Raw genomic sequence first — 24,643 nt, forward strand, 5'->3', positions numbered from 1 at the left:
CCCGGACGGCCACGATTGCTCGATGGCGACGCAGCGGGGCTCGCTTTACAACCCGCGGCTGCACCGGTACTGAGGTATCTTTTCCCTGCGCCGTAAACGTTACTGCCTTTTTTGTCTGCCATATCCATCCTCCGCAAAATTCTCTGCACCGGATCTGCAAACTGGCGGGTGCCAAAGGCACCGACGAGCCACTTTCCCAGGGCATAGTCCTACGCCCTGAAAACCCATACCCGCCTCGTGTTCCCCGAAAGTGTGGATCGCTTCACGATTTTGCGTGTCATACTTGCGCAGGGGTCATGCTAATCTTCTATGTATCGTTCCAATTTTAGTATATGTAATGCCGAACCAAGTACTCCCCAATTTCTACCTGATGGAACAATAACCATAAGGAATGTCTCGATTTGAAGGTGTTTTAGGCCACTTAACGGCTTTAGCGGTAAATCCAGAAGCCTCGTTTTATGACCGTTCCTTAGGATTATTGCGACCCGTATAATTATATGTCGGAGATGAAAGGAAAACCGGAGCCTTCCCTTTGCAACTTTTGGGAAAGTTTTCTAATGCTTTAGCCTAGATTTTATCATAGCTGTAATTAAGCAATTGTTGTCATTTGTAATTGTTTGATATTTGTGATTGCGAAAGTGGGTTCGAGGTGACAACTGGTCGCCGAACGTAGCCAGGGTCACGGGATAAACGTTTTGCCTGACGAAGGTGTGGATCGGTTATATTGTTCTCCCTAGAAATCACATAGAATTGTACTTTGGAGATGTCGATATAATGGGACACACGTTGTATTAGGAATCAAACTCCAGACAGAAACTGCCTAGCAACGGCGTTTGGATCTTTCTCAATGCTTTCAAAGAGTATACAACAAACTTTTGACAGAAACTGCCTAGCAAAGGCGATTGGAACCTTCTCGATGCCTCCAGCGAGCATATAACAAACAAATGCAGTCGTATAGCGAAAAAGATTTTCATCAGATATTCATTCGTGTGATCGCCTTGGAAAGTGATACATCGAGCGATTTACCGAGTGTCTCAGCAATCGTATCTTTTGTATTTAAAATTATTCTACGCATAGTAAAGAGTTATCCCGTTGACCGTGGATTCGTTTGAACCCAGGAACATTGTTAATAGCGTTAATTAAATTCATTATTCGTAAAATCTATTAATCGTTAATCTCATTATTCGTGAAATTTATTATTCGTAAGACATATTATTTGTTCCCCTTATTATTCGTTAAACTTATTATTCTTTAATCTAATCATTAGTTAAACTTATCGTTTGTTAATCTTATCATTCATTAAACTCATTATTCATAATATTTTGTAAAATCTTGTATATTCGCGTAAATATAATCTCTGTTTCGTAAAACAATGGCTAATTCAAACGAAGAATCGTTACGCGCCTTAAATTCTAATGATAACCCGACATATATATGCACAGTTGATGGACACCTCGACCGTAGAGAGTCACCGGACGTAACATATTCCATACTTCTAACAAAATATGGTGGTTTCCATAAAATGCATGTTAACATCTTGAAAGTTTTATTGTTTGGAGTGATGGAGTTAGACCTTTATATTTTTTAGTTGTTTCACATACTCACAATTTGTTTTTCAGAAGTGTTTTATCCATATCGATATTGTTATAGTAGTTATTGTGATAAATATGTTGCCATATGTTCTTGTAAGGTTCAGTAATCCTTAGAACAGTGTCTTCTAATTTTCTTCTTTCAACAGTATACACGTAAAAGTTGCATACGTAAGAGCATCCTGTAAGAGCTTCACATAGCACTCTTACAAGTATTCCATATTTTGTAATTTTTAATCGAAATAAATTTTAATCGAAAGTCTGCTCCTCTAGAGAATCATACACTCATCCAACTACAATTGTTGTTAAGCTGAGGTTTCGTTTTCTTGGTTGTCTTGTGTTACGTTTTGTTTGGCTCGTTTTGGTTGTGTTGCCGTTAATTTTTGAATTCAGATTAAATTGTAGTGTTGTCTGTTATTTAATGCGATTGACAATTAAACTCCACGTTTCGGCTAACCTGCTACGCGCAGGAGTACTGGCACGGGAGAGGATTAAAGTTGGTGAAAATATATGTTCGCTTAATCCTATTATATTTGTCGGAGATGAAATGAAAACCGGAGCCTTCCCTATGCAATTTTGAGGAAGCCTTTTAATGCTTTAGCCCAGATTTTATCATAACTGTAATTAAGTAATTGTCATCTGTAATTGTTTGACATTTGTGAAAAGCGAAAGTGGGTTCGAGGTGACAACTGGTCGCTGAACGTAGCCACGGTCACGGGATAAACGTTTTGCCTGACGAAGGTGTGGATCGGTTGTATTGTTCTCCCTAGAAACCACATAGAATTGTACTTTAGAGATGTCGATATAATGGGACACACGTTGTATGAGGAATCAATCTCCAGACAGAAACTGCCTAGCAACGGCGTTTGGATCTTTCTCGATGTTTCCAAGGAGTATATAACAAACTTTTGACAGATATTGCCTAGCAACAACGATTGGAACCTTCTCGATGTTTCCAGCGAGAATATAACAAACAAATGCAGTCGTATTACGAAAAAGATTTTAATCAGAGAGGCATTCGTGTGATCGCCTTGGAAAGTGATACATCGAGTAATTTTTCCGAGTGATTCAGCAAACGTATTTTTTTGTGTTATAAAATTGTTTAAAGTTTTCCCGTTGACCGTGGATTCGTTTGAACCCCGGATCATTGTTTATAGCGTAAATTAAATTCAATATTTGTAAATTTATCAATCGTTAATTTTCATTATTCGTTAAATTAGTAAATCGTAAGATATATTATTCGTTTCTTTATTGTTCGATAAAACTTATTATTCTTTAATCTATTTAATAATTTAATTTATCATTTGTTAATCAATCATATCATTTACAAAATTCATTATTCATAATATTTGTAAAACCTTGTTTATTCGTGTAAATATATTCTCTGTTTTGTAAAACAATGGCTAATTCAAACGAAGAATCGTTACGCGCCTTAAATCCTAATGATAACCCGACATATACATATAAGTATTTCTACTACGCACTTAACTCAGTCCAGCACAGAAAATTACACATATCTCAACACACCTCCTTAATTTTTTGTGCTGCATATTTATAGTGGGTCTCGTTGTAACTGTTTTGAAATCGACTTAAATAATTTACACTATAGCTAACGTCTAATCTTGTTCCAGTACTAATATATAACAAAGCTCCTATGAGATTTCTATATCTTATATCGTCTAAAGCTGATTGTGCGGGTTCTAAACTTAAGTTTTGTTCCATTGGTGTAAAATATAATTTACTGTTTTCTATATTATAATGTTTCGCTAATGACTCTATATACCTACTTTGATCCAGTTTCATCTCACACTTCTTATTATCGTATTCAATGTTTATTCCTAAGTAAGTCTTTACTTCACCCAAGTCCTTCATCAAAAATTTGTTTGACAATTTTTTTTTTAATTTCATCGATTTTTCTTATGTTTTTTCCACATATTAATAAGTCGTCTACGAATAGAATTAAATATATAACATCATCGCTCTCATACTTCATATACAGACAATAATCACTCTTACTTCTTTGAAATCCTAATTTTTTCATATATTCGTCGAAACATTCACACCAAGCTCTTGAACTTTCACGCAATCCATATAACGCTTTTGATAATTTACATACTTTCCCGCTTTTATCGTCGTAACCTATAGGTTGTTTTACAAATACTTCCGATTTTATAGTTCCGTTTAAGAAAGCTGTTTCTACATCCATTTGCATAATCGTCAAACCATATTGACAACAATAAGATAGTAATAACTTCAACGTTTGCATTTTTGCTACTGGAGAGTATAAATCTTCCAGTACTTCTTTTTGTTGGAAGCCTCGAACAACTAGTCGCGCTTTCTTACGATTATCAGATTTATTCGTATATATCCATTTCAAGTCTAATACTTTTTTGTCTTTTGGTTTTTCTACTAATTGCCAGGTCTTATTTTTCATTAAACTATTCATTTCTCGATCCATTGCTTCTTTACATGAACCGCTGTCATCTCCACTTAAAGCTTCTTCATAGGTTTGAGGGCTGTGTGCACTAACTATATTCACATAAATGAAATATGAGCTCGTTTGACCATATCTTTGAGGTTTCTTTCTTTCCCGTCCTTACCTTCTCAAATTACTTTCTGTGTCCTCAAGTTTTTCTTCTGATTCGTTACTTAAATTTCTCTCCTTTTTTATTGCAACCTGCTCGACCTTTTCGTTTACATCCGAATGTTCGTCAAAAACCTTTTCTGTCTCATTGCCTGGTCCATCTTCTCCTCGAAATCCTACTAAATTATCATCTTCACCTATAAATTCTACGTGTCTTGCAATTACAATTTTATTATTAACTAGTATCCTATATCCATTGTTTTCATAACCTACAAGTATCCCAGTGTCCGCTTTTTTGTCCCATTTCGAATTTCTTTTAACTTCGGGTATTCTTACGAAAACTCTACTTCCGTACAATCTTAAATTATTTATATTCGGTTTCCTTTTTAAAAATATTTCAAATGGTGTTTTATTTTCATATGTGTTTGTAACGGTTCTATTTTTTAAGTACGCCGCGGCTCTAACTATTTCCGGCCAATATTTAATATTCAGCTTTGAATCATGTAATAAGCATCTAGCGGAATTCATGATTGTTCTATTGTAGCGCTCAGCTGTTCCATTTAACTCGTGAACATAAGGTGGGCATGGTTCTACGACAATTCCCTTTTCCCTAGTTAGATTGTACATGCTTTTGTTCATATATTCTTTTCCATTATCGTATCTTAATCTCTTTATCTTTTTACCAGTAAGATTTTCGACTTTGTTTATGTAATCAAGGAAGCAATTGTAAACTTCACCTTTTGATTTTAAAGTATAAATCAATGCACACTTACTGTAGTCATCTATAAATGTCAAGAAATATTTGGATCCATCAAACCCGGTATTATTATGAGGTCCATTTAAATCGGTATGTACTAATTCTAAAATCTCGCGTGCTCTTCTACGGTTATTTTGGAAGGGTACATTTCTACATTTTTAGCATGAGATTCTTGCCTTTCAATGTAACTACTTATCTTATATAAACCATGATCTTTGAATGCTATCCCTATCAACTTTCTGTATTTGTTATATATCTTTAAAGTATTTCCTGCTGAGACTATCTTATTTTCATTCGTTACTCTCGCATAGCTAATTAAGTTATTATCCGTTTCTTTCACGTAAAATACATTAGACATTGTAATTTTAATCCTCCTTTTGTTTACTTCAAAGTAAGTTAAAATTTTTCCGACTTTTGTTCCTTTTAGAATTCTACCGTCTCCTAACTTCACATTTATCGGGTTTTTTAAATTTTCGTACTCAACAAAATAAGAGTCATTATTTATAATGTGATCTGAACATCCACTATCCAATATCCAATCTATTTTTCGCGTATCGCTAGTACATACCGTAATTTCATTTTTATTATTTTCGCGCTCTACTCTCGTTAGGAAAGATCCAATTTCTTGGTCGTCGTAGCCCTCGTTGTGTGAATAATTTGCGTCGTGTTGACTTGCCTCGTAGTAGCGTTGTTGCCGGCCTCTGCTTTGTCCTCGTTGGCCAAATCCTCGTTGGCCGTATCCTCGTCTTCTTTGGCCAAAACTTCGTCCGCCGCGACCCCTATTCTACTGCGGCTGATACGCACCTCCTTGCTGTTGCGTTCTTCCATTGTTTGCGCCATTGTTTCCGCCTCTATACGTGTTTGTGCAATTCTTTGCCATGTGACCGTACTTTCCACAGCCATAGCACTTTATGTCCTTTTTTTCGGCTGTAAATACATTTGACTTTGTTCTATCACTTTCTTTCTTGCTACGCGTTTCCCACATTATAATTTTATTTTTCAAAAATTCACAAGTCCGATCACTTTCTTTCACTGAGTCGATTAAGTCACCAACATAGCTCAACGATTCTGGTAGTGCTTTCAGCATGTAGTCGAGTTTTTCACGTTCGCTTACATTTGCACCGGCACTCTTTAATTCATTGAAATTTTTTTCAAATTCCGTGAAAAATGAATTTGATTCTTCAAAGTCTTTCAACCTCATCATGTCTAGTCTACTTCTTATACAAATTTGCACTGCTGTTGATTCCTTCATATACATCTCATCAAACTTTTGCATTATTTTTAAAGCAGTGTCTTGATCACCAACAAATTCTAATTGCTCATTCGTTATACTACTATAGATGTAGTTCATCGCTCATTGATTCTTTTCATTCCACTTATCTTGCGCATCCGTGTCCATTTTCTCTCGTGTAGCCGGTTCATAACATTTTTTACACTTTAGATACATTAATATTCTTTTCTTCCACATTCTGTAATCGCGTCCATCGAATATTTGAACCTTAATTTCGTCGTCCCTTGGCATCTTGATTCGTTTTCTATATTTACACTTTTTTTTTCAAAAAATAATTCTCTTTATTATCCAAAATATTTTTATTTGTTCTCCCAATAGCCTTTTTATCTCTTCAGAATTTATTTCCAATTTTTTATTCCTTTTTATAAATCGACTTTTATACATTCACTCCCGGTTACACGTGGTTCCATAACCTTAAATCTCGGCAACCACGATCTTCTACCATGTTGAGAATTGTGGATCTTTGAAGCCGAAATAATGTTATAGGAACATTAAATTTATATTGACAGTTATTACTAAAATAATGATATATTTATTGCATGGACGATTCTATATATATTTATCGATACACACTTGCACGCGTCTCAGCACCTTCTACACCCGACTCTTCATCGACGACTCTTAACCGACTGACTGTTTACATTCCTTTGTTTCGAGACGCTGCGCACACACACATACTTCCACACACTGATATATACATATAAGTATTTCTACTACTTAACTCAGTCCAGCACAGAAAATTACACATATCTCAACAGCCTTATATTTTGATCTATACCCCGTCTTAGCCGCCCATCAAGGATTGATGAGAAAATGCGGCCTAGAATTGGGCCGATCGTAATTGGTCGCCAGTTCTCGACCATATTTCCATCTTTATTAGCCTTTGGTATTAAGGCTGTCCTATTTTCCTTCCATGCGGTCGGAAAATAGGAACTATACCATAATATATTTGTCGGAGATGAAAGAACACCGGAGCCTTTGGAATTTTGGATAATCCCGCAACATTGTAACCTAGAGTCTACTATAGCTGTAATTGAACAATTGTAGTTATTCAATCCGATTGTAATTGTTCGAGAGTTGTGATAATGAGCTTGGGCTCGAGGCGACAGTCAGTCGCCGAACGTAGCCGCGGTCACGGGATGAACGCTTTCTCTAACAAAGGCATGGAATAATTCTATAGCTCTCCTTAAGAAGGAAATAGTTGTAACACTCGACAGTAAACATTCCAATGGTCCCTGTCCCGTAGCTCGCCACACGCAGACCCTGTTCTTCGAGTAAGATGATCGAGTAAGATCGATCGTATATATATATATATGTAACTATGCACTAAATTTGAAACGTATGCGATGTATTGAAAGTTTTAAAAGTTTCTTTCACGTTTCAGATATTTAATCTAAATTAGAGATATATTAGTAAAACATGAAATGAAATATATATATTTACATTATAATTTTTAAACATATTCGTATTTTTAAACATCATTAAGTAAATTTCTAAATAATTAAGAATATACTGCTTCTTATTAAATAGGTACGAAATGTTTTTATTAGCGAGAAGCTATTAAAAGTGATGGTTGACAAATTGTATCGATATACCACAAGTTGACGAAGTATACCAGTAATAATTTAACAAAACAAATTCTTCACTGCGATCTTCGAGAGAAATTCCTTGGAATTGGAATTGTTGTAACGAACGCAGCTGCATTTATAACATGCGACATAAGTAAACTCTTTTATATATTAAGCTATTTGATTAATGCTAAGTATGTAAGAAATCTAAAAAGCTTTTAAAATCGTATATTTATCATTGTACTATTGATTTTCCTACCATTTCGAAATGTACAACTTTGAGAGTAATTACTATATCTTCGTTCTTAAATAATGGAGCAGCTAGCGAAAAAAATGAAGGAAAGGCGGAGAAACGATGCAGAATATTCATAACGTGCACGTGATTCATCTGCATGTTTCAGTTTTGTTGTATATTTCACAATCGAACATTTTCTTTTCTCTTCTATCGTACTCTTGTATCTTGTGACGTGACTGTTTCTCGTGGGAGATAAGAGCAAGACGAAATGCGGTTTCTAGCATTTCGCAAACAAAAAACTGTTCGCTTTTCTTCTGTTTTCTTGTTTTTAAATAGAGATGAAAGATAAAAAGACATATCTACAGAATTTATTCTATTTCCATTACACTATTTTCATCTAAATCAATTGGCTTGCTGAATAAATTCTTCTTGTTTACAGGCATAGCTAATAGAGATTTGGATAGTCTAATATGGCTTATTTTCATTCTTTTTCTTAGCTCTAATACTTTCTTTAAATCTTTCTCGCCAAACCTTATAAATTTAAAATTATTCGCACACTGTAATTCATTATTCCAATTCAATAACATTTCACACTGAGTTGCATTTAAAATATCAGAAATTTCTGAAAAATAAAGGAGGGTTTGTACATCAGGATATATTGAAAATAAATTTGGCTGTAATTCTTTACCTATTCCACGTGTATGATATTCTCCTAGTTCTTTCTACTCTAATTATATGTTCCCTCCTAGCATGCTGTCTACTCCTGTTGCTACCTATAGACCTTTTAATAGTAATTTCTTCCATTTCTTCATCATTTCTTGCTACATACCTTTGGATCAAATATAGAACTATAACTAATCACATCTTTAATGTACAATCTCTGTATCATCATGTGTATACATTTTTGTTTTACCTCCGTTTCTAACAAACTTGCAGTTATCTCTGGAGTATAGGGACACACGCCTGGAATCATATTGTTTCTGATCCACGATATTTTCTCTCCTATTGAATTCTGTTTTATCAAGCAGGACATTTCTGCCTTCTGTCTATTTGATATTCTGAAACAAAACACATTGTCCATTTCCTTCTTTATTACACAAAAGTATTATATAATCATATAAAATAAATGAAATGTACATAACAAAATCACATAATTCAATAGTAATTGTATTTACTTTTTGGCTTTTTTCGTAATAGCGATAGACTTTCTGCTATTTGGATGTATCATTTTCTTTGGCTTCAGGAATTCTTTTCTCATTGCAGTGGCCTATAAAAGACAACAAAATAAATTAGTTAAAATATTACCATGGCTATGAATTATTTCGATTATCCTAATCATCAAAACTCCAACTCAGGCTATCCGTTTACTCAATGTATAATCATGCACAGGCGAATCGTCGACAGTATCACACGCTTAGAAGCACTAATAGAGTAGACAAAACATCCTACATGCCACAGCTATCGAAAAAATAACCAGATAGCAACGGATAGGCGCCTCTGATATACACCCGACGATAACCGCTTCAGAGGGACTAAAACCTCAGTACAAGAAGTCTCCCAAATCAGCGTTCTATACCTCTTTGTTATAACACTCTGAACCATCACTCTGTTGGATTCATACAATAAATTTTACCACTATATCTAAAGTTTAATTCTTTAATTTATTTGTGAAACGTTCGAACTGCGACTCGAGGAGATCACCGGTGATTTGTCAATTTCGTGATTTGTTGTGTCTCGTATATGATAACAGCAACGACGGCGACGCCTATCGATAGTAAAAGTAATATCGAAGTATACCTTCCTACCATGACATTTCCGGGCTAACAAACTTCAAAATTGGTTTCTTTTGTTTCAAGATATTTTTAGCTATTTTTTTTTAATCTTATAATGATAACCTATTTTAAAATGTGCAATGTTTGATAAATGTACATTAGTAAAATTTCATACGAAGAAAGTTTTTGGGAATCCGTATTATATCCAGCGAGCAGAAAACGAAGACTTGACGGAAGTTGACAACAATGGAGATAAAAGTCTTTATCGTAATATTGTTTTTATTGATTTTAACGTCAGATGGAACGGGTTTCGACAGAAAACGATCCACCAAATTTCAAAGAGGTAACGAGCAAACTTCGAGTAAAAACGAGCAGAAGTCAACACCCGATTATTATTATTACTGCGACTCAACAGAGTTTGGAGTAGTATTATACAAAAGATTCCGTATTTGCGTTCTTGTTCGCCGTGCGACATGATAGAAATTGATTTCTCTTCCGCTTGTATCAGATGCGGGATGTTGGTTGATCCTTTTTCACCGGTCTCGATTATCCTATTTCTCTTTATTCGCTTATTTTTTAAACACAAATATAGATTTTTTACGATTATTTATATTGTTCATGACATCATTTGACGAAAGTATTCGAGAACTTCGCAAGGGAACCAAGACATAAATGATATTTAAAATGTTTATAGCAGTTCTGAAGTAAAGAGAAGCGATATTAGTTTGAAATGATGGATCATTTCAATGACTTTATTATTTATTGCCTTAATAGCTATCTACATATTATTTTAGTTGCGTTTTTCTTTTGGATCGGAAATGACTATCCTGTGTTTCGTCAATAATTTGTCTTGCTTCTCTTGGTGCATTTCTAAAAGTAGTATTGACATAAATGAATTTTTTACTGCAAGAGTCAACATCACTTTTTTTCGACTTCTCTTTTAGGTTACAAGAGTACAAAGCTATATATAGGCGAAAACATGTATGTATTTTTCGATAAAAGATAAATTTTTATTCAAAACCTACGAGATTGCACGCAGATATTTCAAATTGCAGCGAATATTATCACGAATACTTCGCGTTAAACATGTTATATCTTTTAACATTTTCAGAGACGCGTAAACATCTGCAAGCTATTTATCACTTTATTCGATTGCATATTGTAGCGGCATATGAGTCATAGGACGATGCGAATCGAGAGTAACTCATGTTGTTGTTTTGCCTCGGGGCATTGATACCGTCTCGAGGTACGAAACTTGATAATAAACAAACTCCGGACAGAACAATATCGCCGCTACGCGCAACCGTCAACCGAAGTCGAATTTAAATTCGTTAGAGGGAGATCGTTAGAAGAGTACTGCCGATAGTTTTAAATACATTTGACTACACCAAATATCAACTCGTCTCATCACTATATACACCAACGCGTTTAATCAACCTCCACATAATCGAGAAATGATTTCAAATTTGACCCACGTTTCTATCGACTTCGCTTTCTTCTTTATTTTGGAAGAAATGCACATTGACTATTTATCAGCTAAGCGAACTCGAAACGAATGAAAATTCCCAACCACCACGTAGACCAAAGCCTATCAGCCTTTTCCGAACCTGTAGGTTACAACGAGATTCTTAATTAATTAATTCGTTTCTTACAGGCTACAGAGTCTGAGAATAAAGAATTTTTTGACCGTTTTGTTACGACCTATGTTAAAACCACATCATAGGAATAAGATAATAATACAGATTGTAATCATTATATATCGGCACATACTATCAATTTGATTGTGCAATTAAATAACATAATATCAAAAGTAATCAAATGTTGGGATACTTTTGCGCGATAGTGTATATGTGTAAAATAATATGATTCTATAAATTCATTCACAATAAATCAAAAACAATGTTGTGTTGCTTATTCTAGTAAACAATCCAACCATTTAACTGTAAGATATTTGGAAAGTTCATGTAACAAGCATACAATATGCCACCCGGAAGGTACCAACTACGTTCCTCTATGAAATTAGTACAAATGTTTCAAGACTTATATATTATTAACATTTCACGCAACGTTTTTATAGGATACGTTAATCCGTAGAAATGACCCGTCGCAGTAAATTTATACATAGATCAGAGTTAGAAAATAGAAAAGAACGATATTTTCTCTGAGTATACGAAGTTAAAATGGTGTTGGACGCAAATTAATTGGTTGGAAAGAGGCGCCTTGAAGCGTACTAAAAGAGGTAGCTTACCTCGTTGAAATACCATGGAACGAAACCCTGTTGGGCAATGGGCATTCTGCTGTAGCCTGGAATTCCTTTTGCTCCCGTATTCTTCTTCTGTTTTCCGTGGTTTTTGTTACAACACTCGCGACGTTTTCATTCAAACGAACACACAACGCATAAACGGAGAAAAACAAACGTTGAAGGTTGCGTCGCGTCACGCGAATCACTGACGCTACACTTATACGTTGGAAACAGGAACGAAACCGACGCAGGTGCAACACGGGGCCCGTGAAATGTAAACTATCGAACTACGTATAATAGCACACGAAAGTATTTCTATTGTTTGTATATATATATATGTGGGTGTGTATATTCGCGCGCGTGTGTGTGCGCGTGTGAGTGTGCGCGCGCGCGTGTGTGTGTGTGTGTATTCATATATATATTATAAATTGGTTATATATATATATATATATATATATATATATATATATATATATGTCTGTGAATGCTCGGTAAAATGTCTGTGATAAATAATTCCAATTAAAATGGAAAAATTTTTAATTGCATTGCTTCGACTATACATATACATATACTTAATGTGACTTACTTTGTATGAGAAAAATTCTGTTTGTCAATTCGATATCGAGAGCTGATAATGCTAACATACGATGAAACGATAACAGAAGAATCCGAATATTCAGAATTTTTCACGATATATGTTAAATAATATTATGAAATAAATTAAATAATTACCCCGCATTGCTTCCAGCGTACGTGCTCACGATTCTCGGCGAAACCGAATATGGCAGCAGGAAATCAACCAATCACAACTTCGGAAGAAAGTAAAGCGCGGGAAGAAATCGCGGCATCCAGCTTCCTGCGAATCTATTCTCGATCTCGATGTAAGCAGTAATCTTTCGATAATCGTTTTGCAAAATGGCGTGCCTTAAACGAAGTGTATAGTAAAATTCGTATTTGAGAGACGCATAAATAAACGATATCAGGCTATTTCCCGCGAGAAATTCACGTTCGGTTGCAACATAACATGTCACGTATGTATTTTCGTCGAAAACTGATTTCGAGGGACGTGTATATGTACGTATCAAGTTACTTGGCGAAAGTTCAACGACAGCCTGTGACTTTAAAACAGTAAGTATGTAAGCCTATGTTTGTTGTCCGAGAATTGGAAGAATCTGTCATGTTTTGTTTACGTCGGCTGTAATGGAGTGGTGTTTTTGTCTTGTGGTAACTGAACGTCTCAAACAACAAACTCGAGATTTCAATCGATCTTCGAAAAGAAGTCATACCCATTGGCCTTGGGTGAGTTGTGATTTCATTAACTTTTTAATTCATAATTGATAATATAAGGTTATTGTAAGACCGATGAAAATATGGATAGCAACCAATTGCAATTGAATATCTGGCCTGTCTTGCACTATTGAAATTTTGCAAGTCACTAAAGTTACCAGCATTAATATGTTCCCTTGCACAAGTTTGACGATAAAACAAATGAAATTTTACTAATTGCAAGTTATTTGATTATTCTATTTAACGAAAAATTATAAAATCATAAAATAGAATTCTATATAACCTGTAAATCGTAACTTGTCAATCTACTAGTACATATATTATAAATTGGTAAACTTTTGTGTGTGGGGGAGGGGGTGCTAGATGTAACACTGATGCGACATTTTGAAAAAATATTTAATTATAATCATGAAAGGCGTTATTGAAATATTGAATTTTTATTAATGTTCCTTGCAACTTCGAGTTTGCGTACTATATTTAAAATGTACATAAGATATAAAGTATATTGACAAGTAACAGTCACAAAATTGTTTCAAATGAGGATAATCATCCTAATATGAACTTATCAATTGTGATCTGATAAACAAGAATTCAAAATACAGTTAAACTGTGTTCTACATACAATAATCTTTTTCAGATGAGACTTAAATATATGAACATATTGTGATATATTGTCCATAATAACATGAATAATATAAAGTTTCGTATTACATATACTCTATTTTTTAATATATTCTGCATATCTCATTTTATGACAACAGACAAGCAAACTATATTCCCATTATAAGCTTCGCTCTAATTTCGCATCGTTTCACCTGAATATATCGTGAAATTTCATCCCGTCAAAATTTTGCGTTAATCTTTTTTATCTTAAAGGATTAAAGACAGTTGCAAAACGCCACGGTGTTTCGGGGTTTGTTTAAATTTCCGCCAAATGAAAAAGAAGTTTCGCGAAAAATGGTAGTTACTAACGGCACGTCTGGTTACAATTTTCGTTTACAATACTTTTGGCGAGTAAATATGACGTACTGGGTCGATACTAAGTAGTCGGTTGTCCCTGAAATTTGAACTGTTGAGAACGAGGTAATAACAGGGCGACTGGTTTGTTGCTGTGTAACGTGTATACGTTTCTGAATAGTTTTCTACTTTAAATGAAATTAACTGCTACCCGACGGAGTTTCGACGTAGCGATAAACACGCCACTGAAAAAAGCGACGAATGGGAATGGAAAATACGTAAAGATTTTTTTGACAAAATAAAGAATCATTTTGTCAGATTTCAAGAAGAGTTTGGGTAAATTCAATTTATGCTCTTTGCCACTTGACTTATGTTTATAACACTAAAAGTTATCTTTACAAGCAGCGAAGTGATTTAGTTTCATCCGTAGTTCGGTTGCTTCCAATTTTTTCATTTTCACATTGTGTAAATTTCGACCAATTGCGGGGTGACGTAATCGCGGGGAGAGACGTCAACGAGGGTCGTAAATCCCCGTTACGATTATAGCAATCGACACCACGAATTGATCGATCCCCTGATTTCCGTTGAGATAATAGGGGTGATTGAGTTTGTATAACATTGTGATTCACAGAATTATAAATTATATATTTCCAACACTTAGTTTACACTGACGTAGAGAAATAAATAGTTAACAACTTGTCGCACGAAGATGCGATAGATATGTACGCTAGAGCAGGGCTCTTATAATGGAAATTAATGTATTAATGGACTTAGCACTATAAAATATTTAGGAGAGAAGATGTGTGTTCGACAACACCGAGAACCGACAAAAGATTTGCGTGAAGTATGCGACTCTCGCGCTATGTGTAGACTGCCGCGTTAGGCGTTAGTTTTTAGACTGTCTGTCGCTCTTTTTCTAATACGGAAGAAAAGTTCGGTGTGGGTGTGCCCCTGTGCCTAAAGAACGCGGATTCGTTGTTCCCACTTTCGTTAGGAAAAGTGAGGGCAACGAACCGCGGTGTCGATTGGTCATGACTTGCACTACTGCTCGAAGGGACGAGTAGGGAGTCTCCTACCATCGTGGTGGATAGATGACTGTGTGCGTGAGAAAAACCTAGCTTGTTTTATTACAGGACAAACGGATTGAAGACACATGGCGAAACAATACAGGGAAGTGAAAGTTATGGTGGGTCCTTAGGTTTATTGAGGGTCGAAGTGACGTTACGCAGGTCGGTTGTTGTCCGGTCGCGCGGGTTGGCGTGCAGATGTTTTAGGCGGCGTAACATCCTCCCCCCGTTGAGAGGGCACCGATCAAATTCTGGCTGTGGAGTCAGGTGCGTCGTTGGTGACCTCCTTCGCTCCGTGTGGACGTTCGGCTTCGTCTGGATCTGGGTGGATGGGTAAGGGGACCAGTCTTTTGACACCGCGGTCCAGGATGCTTATTGCCGTCTGCACGGTAGCGGTCCGGATGATTCCGTCGGCTCCTGGATGGACCTTGATTACGCGGCCCAAAGGCCACTGCATAGAGGGCACGTTATCCTCCCTGAGGATTACTACGGTGCCTTCACGAATGTTATGTTTGCCCTTGTCCCATTTGTTGCGGCGGGTTAGCTCATTTAGGTATTCTCGATACCATCTGCTCCAGAAGTGCTGCTTAATCTGGTAAATGCGCTGCCAACTGGATAGCCGGCCTGATGGAACTGTCCTGAAATCACGCTCCCGTAAACTGGTTAGTGTGTCACCGATCAGAAAATGTCCGGGAGTGAGGACAGGAGGATCTTTCGGATCGGATGAGATGGGAGTCAGTGGGCGTGAATTGAGAATGGCCTCAATTTCTATCACCAGGGTGTTGAGGTGCTCAAAGGTCAGGAGCTCCGTGCCGACCACGCGGATGAGATGGCGTTTGAACGCTTTAACCGCGGCTTCCCATAAGCCGCCAAAATGTGGTGAGTTCGGAGGATTAAAACGCCATTGTATTTGTCGGTCGGCGAGAAAATTCTGTACCCTATCTTGGTGGTCGTCGGACTGCAATAGGGTCCGGAGTTCTTGCAGCTCCCGGTTAGCCCCAACGATATTGGTGCCGTTGTCGGAGAGGATCGTTGCGCAGTATCCTCGCCGCGAGATGAAACGGCGTAGCGCGGCCAAGAAGGCGTCGGTGGTTAGGTCGCTGACTAACTCTATGTGGACCGCCTTTGTCGCCAGACAGACGAATATGGCGGCGTACGTCTTGATTTTACGTCGGTTGTGGTCCCTCCTCTCCTTGATGTAGAATGGGCCGCAGTAGTCGATTCCGACGTTCGTGAACGGCCGCGATTCGGTAACACGCGCCTCTGGCAAATCACCCATCAAGTATTCCACTGGTGGAGGGTTGGCTCTGCAGCAGCGGACGCACCTTCTGAGAGTGCGCCATACCTGGCTACGGCCGTCGATCGGCCAATAGCGCAGTCTCACCGCGTATAGTGTAGCTTGTGTCCCTGTGTGATGATTGTTCCGGTGCTCTTGCTCTATAATTAGCTCTGTCACCGGGTATTTCGGTAGGATGATCGGGTGTTTTTGGCTGAAGGGTATGGCGGAGTTGGTTAGTCGTCCTCCTACCCGGAGTAGCCCATCTTCGTCGAGGAAGGGGTTTAATGGCTGTAGTTTCCCTCCAACGTGCTCGCTTCGATTTTTCTGGAGGATCCGAATTTCAGGCGCGAAATGACTGGATGGTAATATTTTTATTAGTCTGTTGTGCGCTGCAGTCAGTTCGTCTGTGGTGAGATGGGCAGATCGGTGTTGCTTATGTCTCCATCGAAGACACCGGGCGACGATTCTTATTAGTCTTGGCCAAGACGAGTAACGATGGAGGAGTGTGTTGTCGTTAATATTCGTCCTCAGACAGATCGTCTTCTTTTGCTCCAGGAGGTCGACTACCGGTGTCGCGCTCCAGACCGGCCAATAGTTTTCGCTTTGCAGGAGCCACCTTGGCCCGTTTTTCCAAATGGACGGACATAGGAATTCCTTGGGCGTCTGGCTTCGGGAGATGAGATCCGCTGGATTACCGTCGGTAGGCACATGACGCCAGTCGGAGATATTGGTCTTGGTCTGTATCTCAGCGACTCGATTCGCCACAAATGTTTTCAAGGTGTGCGGCGAAGACCTGATCCAATGGAGCACGATGGTGGAGTCAGTCCAGTATACTATCCGTGATATTTTGGTCGTCAGGGCCTGTCGTATTGACGAAATCAAGGACGTCAAAAGAAGTGCCCCGCTTAATTCGAGACGTGGTATGGAGAGCGATTTGAGCGGCGCCACCTTCGACCGCGCCGTGAGGAGTCGAGTCCAAATATTGTTCTTTCGGTCCGTCGTCCGCACGTAGACGCACGCCCCATATGCCCTTTCGCTAGCGTCACAGAATCCGTGTAGCTCAATTTTCGTTGCGGATTCTATGATGGTCTTCCGAGGGAACCTTGCCGCATTTAACAACGGCAATTGGGTGTGGTATTTGATCCATTCTGTGTGTACGTCTGTCAGAAGGGATTCGTCCCAATCTACCTTCAATGTCCAGACTTGTTGCAAAATCATTTTTGCTCGAACGATTACCGGCGCGAGCAATCCTAGTGGATCATAGATTTGTGCGATGACTGAGCTGATTGATCGCTTTGTGACTCGGGAAGTGTCACTGTTCGTCTTGACCGAATATAGTATGGCATCGTCGGCTGAATCCCAAAAGACGCCGAGTGTTTTTAACATGGATGACTCACCGAGATGTAATTTCTGGTTGGTGTCTTCCTCAGGTAGCCCTCGTAGCAGATCCCGATCGTTTGATGCCCATTTGCGGATATTTAGACCGGCTAGCTTAAGTAATTTCGTGAGATCATTCCTGACTGATAAGGCTTCGTCCTTTGTACCGGCTCCGGTCAACGCATCGTCGACATAGAAGTCTCGCCGTAGGATCTGCGCTGCTCTCGGAAATCGAGGTCCCTCGTCTTCTGCCAACTGTTTGAGACATCGGATGGCCAGATAGGGGGCTGCGGATAGACCGAACGTTACGGTGTTGAATCGGTATGTTTCGATCTCTCCGTTGTCGGCACGCCACAGAATCTTTTGATAAGGACGATCTTCTGGACGTAGGATGAATTGACGGTACATTTTCTCGATGTTGCCGGTAAGGACATATTGAAATGACCGGAATCTCAATAGGATGTTTCTCAGGTCTTCTTGTAATTTCGGGCCCGTATGAAGGGCGTCGTTTAGAGACACTCCCGTGGTACTTGATGCTGAGCCGTCGAACACAACCCGGAGCTTGGTGGTGTCGCTCGATTCCTTAATCACGCCGTGATGTGGTAAATAATATCCGTGGTCGGTGGCGTGATCCGTGTTGATCTTCGTCATGTGACCCAAGTCTAAATATTCTTGAATCACAACACTATACGCGGTTTCATATTGTTTGTCGCGTTGGAATCGACGATGAAGAGAGGCGATCCTGCTCATTGCAGCGGCCTTCGATGACCCTAGTGAGGAAAGCTTTTCGTTGAATGGTAATGCAACGATGTATCTGCCTTCCTTGGTTCGTCGGACATGGTTTCGGAAATGTTCTTCACATAGTCGTTCAGATTCCGAAAGATGAGTAGTGGCCGGTCCCTCGTCGATCTCCCAAAACCGTGCGAGGTCCTCTTGCAGAGCCGTTGTGGTTGCGTGGAACGTATTTATCGCGGTTTGGGACGTTGGACTCCCCCCGATTACCCAGCCGAACCGTGTTTTTTGTAGACGTAGTTCAGGTTGGCCTGGTTGCGCCAGATTGACCTGCCCGATGCACAGCGACGCAAATGTTGATCCGGTACTAAGTAAGACATCGATCGGGGCTGGGCAATGGAATTGTGGATCGGCTAGTTGAATATTTCTGGGTAATCCCAGACTCGAGGGGTCGATGGGCTCGCTTGGTATGAAGGTCGATATGGCCGGGATAACAAGAAATCTCAATGTTTTCTTATACTTGCCGTCCGTCGACATGATTGTGGCCGTTGTGTATCGTTTTGCCGTGGTGCTCAAATTGTCGAGGGCTCCGATCTGGATCGCACATCTCCTTTGCTTTATACCGAGGGAATTCGCGAGCTTGTCGGTCATGAAGTTCATGCTCGACCCAGTGTCGAGTAATGCTCGGGCTCGGATTGGTTGTGCCTGTTTGTTCAAAACCTTGATCTGTGCTGTGGCCAACAGATCATGATGCAGAGGGGTGTGGGGAGATGTGTTTGTTAGTCCGATCCCCCTTGCTGTCGTAGTCTCAGACAGTCAGTTTTGCCCCGGTTGGGACTTGGACAAGGAGGTTGGGGTGGTGTTCTTGATCCGGGCTGAGCGTGACTCGTACGAGGCATGCTCTTTCGTACCTCTTGGAGCCGAAGATGTATGTTTCCGTGAAGTGTCGGATGTTCGCCTCGACTTGTGGGACGACCGCGACTTCGATGATCCAGATGGTGATTGTTCGGTGGAGGCTCGCTTGTGTGATGAACGACTGCCCGACGACCGACCGCTCGGTGCGCGACTGCCCGACGACCGACTGCTCAGCGACCAACCGCTTGCCGATCGACCGCTTGACGATCGACCGCTCGACGACCATGAGTCTACCTGGGTTTGTTCGCGGTGTAGATAAGTATGGTGTCGGTGACCGCAGATACGACACGAACCCGATGTACACTGTGTCGGCGAATGTCCTCTGCCTAGGCAATTTATACACAACGATGCCTTCTTCACGATCTGAAAACGTTTGGTCGATGATTTGGCCTTGAAGATTTTACAGTGTCTGATCTCGTGAGGTCCGTTGCAGGTCGGACACACCACCGTTCTGCTGGTTGTAGCAAGGGTTCGCCCATGCGGTATGGTTGTTCGCTAACTGTGGTGTTTGTGGGTTGACCCTTTTGATTCCTTCTCTTTAGAGAGGAATTGAGTCCCGTTCGCCCGTGTTTTGAGAAAGTCTATCAGATGCTGATAGGATGGCACCTGTTGGCGGGGCAGTGTGCGTTGCCATTTACGCAGGCTGGACGAGGGCGGTCAACGCCGTTAGCCGCGCTGGAAACACTCGTTCCCGGCCGATCACGAAAGTTAAGCAGCAGCGGTCACGGAGCGGTCTAGGATGGGTGACCGCTCCGTGAGGTGTTGACGAAAGAAGGAAGGAGGCGCACCGAAGCCATTTTTACCGGGACCATCCAAGGAGCACGAGGCAGGCAGAAGCCCCCGGGACACAGGACTTACCCTGGGAAAACACCGATGGATCTGATATTTCTTATAGTCGGGTGGCGGCTGGCCGGTGCCCGCGACACTAGCCAGTTCGCCGATCCGGTGCGGAAATTTCGGAGAAGTTGGTGGCCCCCACGGAGTCCTGTGAGCATCCCGACGGATCTGATATTCTCTCATAGACGGATGGCAGCTGGCGGTGTCCGCGGCACCTGCCAGTGCGCCGATCCGGTGCGGAGAATTTTCGGAGAAGCTAGTGGGCCCCACGCCTGCCAGGACCACGTCGAACCAGGAAGAGGCGTCAGGGGACGGGGTCCCAGGATGACGCAGCAGGAGCGAGGCGCTGGGGGGCGTGGTTCCCCCCCAGCGGTCCAAGAAGAGAAGGACGCCTCCCTTCGACAAAGAAGGAGAGGTAGACGCCCGGGGGCAACCGGAGTAATTCGGGAGAGATCCCGGGTGCATCTCGACTCAGGCGTCAGGACAGGCCACCGTGGAGTTTTAGTCGGTAAGAGTCCGACACTACCCGCTAGCGGGTGTCCATGAGGATTTCTCCACGTAAAAAAAAAAAAAAAAAGGCTGGACGAGGGCAATTTCGACGCGATCAATTCGATAATCGCTATATTTGATGTGACGGGCTCTTTTAGGTGTTCGAGCGCCTTTAGATTTACGCTGATGGTTTCCAACAAATCCTCTAGGGCTTCTGGAGTTTCCTTTTTGATTTCCGGATAGTTGCGCATCAAATTCCAATGGCGCATGCAGATTTGGAGGGGGCAATTGAACTTATCCTTCAGTGTGTCAAGCGCGATGGGATAGTTGGCCTCTGTTAGTTCTAATGACTGGATACTCTGTGCGGCCCGTCCAGTTATAGATGAGCGTAGATGCTGGAACTTTTGGACATTCGTCAAACTTTCGTTACGGTCCACTATGGATGAGAACGTGTCGTAGAAATAGGTCCAGTTCTCGAGGGCACCGTCGAATTGGGGCACGCGGACCTCTGGAACGGTGGTCGGCTCTGGTTTCCGGCATGTCTCGCCTGTTTTTGTTGTCGACGGGGTTGTTGCTGACATTTGCTCAAAGAGACCTAGGAACCGCATGTCAAGCTCCCGATGCTCTTGCGATAACGAAGCTACACGCGCATCTTCCCCCTCATCTAACCCATCTAACTCTTCTTGAACCGCGAGTATCCTCCTCCAAAGTTCATCGAACGAGCTGCGGCAAGATGTTAGGAAGATTCTGTTTGCCTTCCCAGACGCTTCGTATTCATCGAGTTCGCGCCTTATGGTTGCAAGTCGACCGGCTAGGGTGCCTCGTCTCCGCCGTAACGTGCTGATTGGTTCAGCTTGGGCCATATTTGATTTTAATAATATGAACGATCTTACCTTGATCAAATGGACGTTGATCTGGGATTCGGTTGACAATCGTTACGATGCGGCGTGGGCTCGTGTAGATGCTGAGCGACGGAGGTGCTCCTCTCCGATGGCGGTTCCCTTGATCAGTTGACTAAGTGGTTGGAACTTGGACTTCACGCGACACTGTATAGTCACTAGTCAGTGCACTTTTTGGCGGCACGAAATCCGGCTCGAAGGACCATGTAAATTTCGACTAATTGCGGGGAGACGTAATCGCGAGGAGAGACGTCAACGGGGGTCGTAAATCTCCGTTACGATTATAGCAATCGACACCACGAATTGATCGATCCCCTGATTTCCGTTGAGATAATAGGGGTGATTGAGTTTGTATAGCACTGTGATTCACAGAATTATAAATTATATATTTCCAACACTTAGATTACACTGACGTAGAGAAATAAATAGTTAACAACTTGTCGCACGAAGATGCGATAGATATGTACGCTAGAGCAGGGCTCTTATAATGGAAATTAATGTATTAATGGACTTAGCACTATAATATATTTAGGAGAGAAGATGTGTGTTCGACAACACCGAGAACCGACAAAAGATTTGCGTGAAGTATGCGACTCTCGCGCTATGTGTAGACTGCCGCGTTAGGCGTTAGTTTTTAGACTGTCTGTCGCTCTTTTTCTAATACGGAAGAAAAGTTCGGTGTGGGTGTGCCCCTGTGCCTAAAGAACGCGGATTCGTTGTTCCCACTTTCGTTAGGAAAAGTGAGGGTAACGAACCGCGGTGTCGATTGGTCATGACCTGCACTACTGCTCGAAGGGATGAGTAGGAAGTCTCCTACCATCGTGGTGGATAGATGACTGTGTGCGTGAGAAAAACCTAGCTTGTTTTATTACAGGGCTATTCGGATTTTCCTAATGGGTGCATACCCGCTTTCTCCGTGTTTTAAGTGCGACTAATAAACCCAAGGACCTCTCTAAAAACCGACTGTGTTTCGAGAATATTTTTAAGCTTTAGAAATTCTTCAAGACAAACGGATTGAAGACACATGGCGAAACAATACAGGGAAGTGAAAGTTATGGTGGGTCCTTAGGTTTATTGAGGGTCGAAGTGACGTTACGCAGGTCGGTTGTTGTCCGGTCGCGCGGGCTGGCGGGCAGATGTTTTAGGCGGCGTAACACATTGCGTATTACAATATTGATGTTAAAATATTATTATAGAAAAACATGTTAGCAACTTAATTTTCTATTTGTTCGTTTCTCTGTTTTCCTTATTCTGTTTTTGGATTTGTGGTGGATGATTTAAATAATGACGTGACGAGTTGATACTTGATATTGTCAAATATATTTAAAATTATTCTAAATACAGAATTAATCGCACGGGAGACAAAGATTTTGTAACAAATCGTAGCGGCTGCCATTTGTCGTTCACGCGCTGTTGCCGATACCGGATGCGCTAATGTCACGTAAAATAACAAAATAAAAAAAGAAATTTGAGGTGTAAATAAAAAAAAGAAACTTTATTTTTTTTCTAACAACAATTCACTTTACAATCCACTTCCAAACCCTAGGCGTGACTTTCCATGACTGAAGCTCTTATGATTTGACTTTCGATCGAATCCGATTACTTCCTTTTGTCATCCCTCAACATCCCCACCATGCATTTGCATTTGCTAGGCGTCCGCGACCGTTGCCACGTGCTGTTTCTTCTAGAACCTTCGGCGGAAGGACCGTTGGGATGTTGATGGTTCATTAGACACTTCAGCGATATTGCCGCCGATTGTCGCCGAGTGCCGCCACATCTTTATCTCCATCGTCAGTCCATCGGATTTGAAGTATGCCGGTCGTGACACTAACATTGTGGCGTCAGAGACGATGCGTTTTGACTCGCGAAAGGCGTTTTCGGTTTGCTTCGACCACTCGATTCGTCGCAAACAGCTCGTACGTATCTTTGTTCGCGGATCCGCGTAGATTGTTGCACGGGTATACGCTTATATTGACACCGGTGTTCACAAGGAAAGAGATCCTTGGTGCCTTGTCCGTCACGAAAATGCGACGGGATACTAAAGCCATCGCCACATGCCGCGTTTACGGACGGCTGGTCTCGTTTCACTGGGTCCAGTTGCAAGGGGCCCGGCACTTCCTTGCGCGGTCTCGAAAGGTCTCGTGGTAATAGCAGAGACCAGACTTCTGCGGTCTGTCCTTCGAACTTGATATCAATCTTGCCTTCCGTATGTAGAATAACGATGTGAGGTGGATAGTGGGTGAAGGTGCCCACAAGAAATACTCTTGATGTTCAACAAAAAAGTTAATTAAATTATTAACAATCAACAGTCAACAATTTATGATCAACAATTAACGACTAACGATTAACTGTCAACAACAATTAACGATTAACGATGAACGATCAAAAACAATTAACGGTTAACGATGAACAACAATTAACGATTAACGATTAACTATCAAGAGTCAATAATCTCGTATCTCTAATTGTGTTTGCTTCGCTATGACGCTTAACCTTTCGCACTCCGCAGCTCGGGGCAGAATGAATCTTTGATTCGAAACCAAATGGATTCTTTTCTTTGTTGTCCCTCGATATCTCCACTACGCACGCGTTTATTAGATGTCCGCAACGGTTGCCGCGTATGCATTCTTCCGAATATTCGGCGAAAGAACTGTAGGGATATCGATGGTACATTAGGCGTGTCGGCTTTACGCTTTGAAGGTATAGCGCTTTGTGTCGCGAAGCCGTTGGAAAGTTCCATGGTCGAGTGCCACCACAGATGCATGA

At 40.7% G+C, this 24,643-nt stretch overlaps 2 protein-coding genes and 1 non-coding gene across 4 annotated transcripts; all 3 read right to left on the bottom strand.

Moving 5' to 3' along the window:
* Positions 1-246: 246 nt before the first annotated feature.
* Positions 247-353, bottom strand: LOC117164563 (U6 spliceosomal RNA). Its single transcript, XR_004465690.1, has one exon. It is a non-coding gene; the product is annotated as a U6 spliceosomal RNA (small nuclear RNA).
* Positions 354-8,180: 7,827 nt separating this feature from the next.
* LOC117164562 (translation machinery-associated protein 16 homolog) lies at positions 8,181-13,139 on the bottom strand. Of its 2 annotated transcripts, none has more exons than XM_076627532.1 (6): positions 12,771-13,139; positions 12,045-12,325; positions 9,200-9,291; positions 8,938-9,082; positions 8,713-8,853; positions 8,181-8,617 (listed from the first exon to the last, which is right to left on the bottom strand). In XM_076627532.1, the coding sequence occupies exons 2-5, from the start codon at positions 12,087-12,089 to the stop codon at positions 8,836-8,838; spliced, it is 300 nt and encodes a 99-aa protein (XP_076483647.1). In that variant the 5' UTR covers positions 12,090-12,325; positions 12,771-13,139; the 3' UTR covers positions 8,181-8,617; positions 8,713-8,835. The 2 variants fall into 2 exon arrangements, with proteins under 2 accessions (XP_076483647.1, XP_076483646.1); XM_076627531.1 differs by having other exon boundaries at positions 8,181-8,646.
* A 2,454-nt stretch (positions 13,140-15,593) lies between these two features.
* LOC117165211 (uncharacterized) lies at positions 15,594-21,841 on the bottom strand. The gene is made up of 2 exons (XM_076627528.1): positions 21,161-21,841; positions 15,594-19,442 (listed from the first exon to the last, which is right to left on the bottom strand). The coding sequence occupies exons 1-2, from the start codon at positions 21,839-21,841 to the stop codon at positions 15,594-15,596; spliced, it is 4,530 nt and encodes a 1,509-aa protein (XP_076483643.1).
* Between the last annotated feature and the right edge of the window lie 2,802 nt (positions 21,842-24,643).

This window comes from Bombus vancouverensis, unplaced genomic scaffold, assembly GCF_051014615.1.
Source record: "Bombus vancouverensis nearcticus unplaced genomic scaffold, iyBomVanc1_principal scaffold0069, whole genome shotgun sequence".
NCBI classification, from domain to species: Eukaryota; Metazoa; Arthropoda; class Insecta; order Hymenoptera; family Apidae; genus Bombus; species Bombus vancouverensis.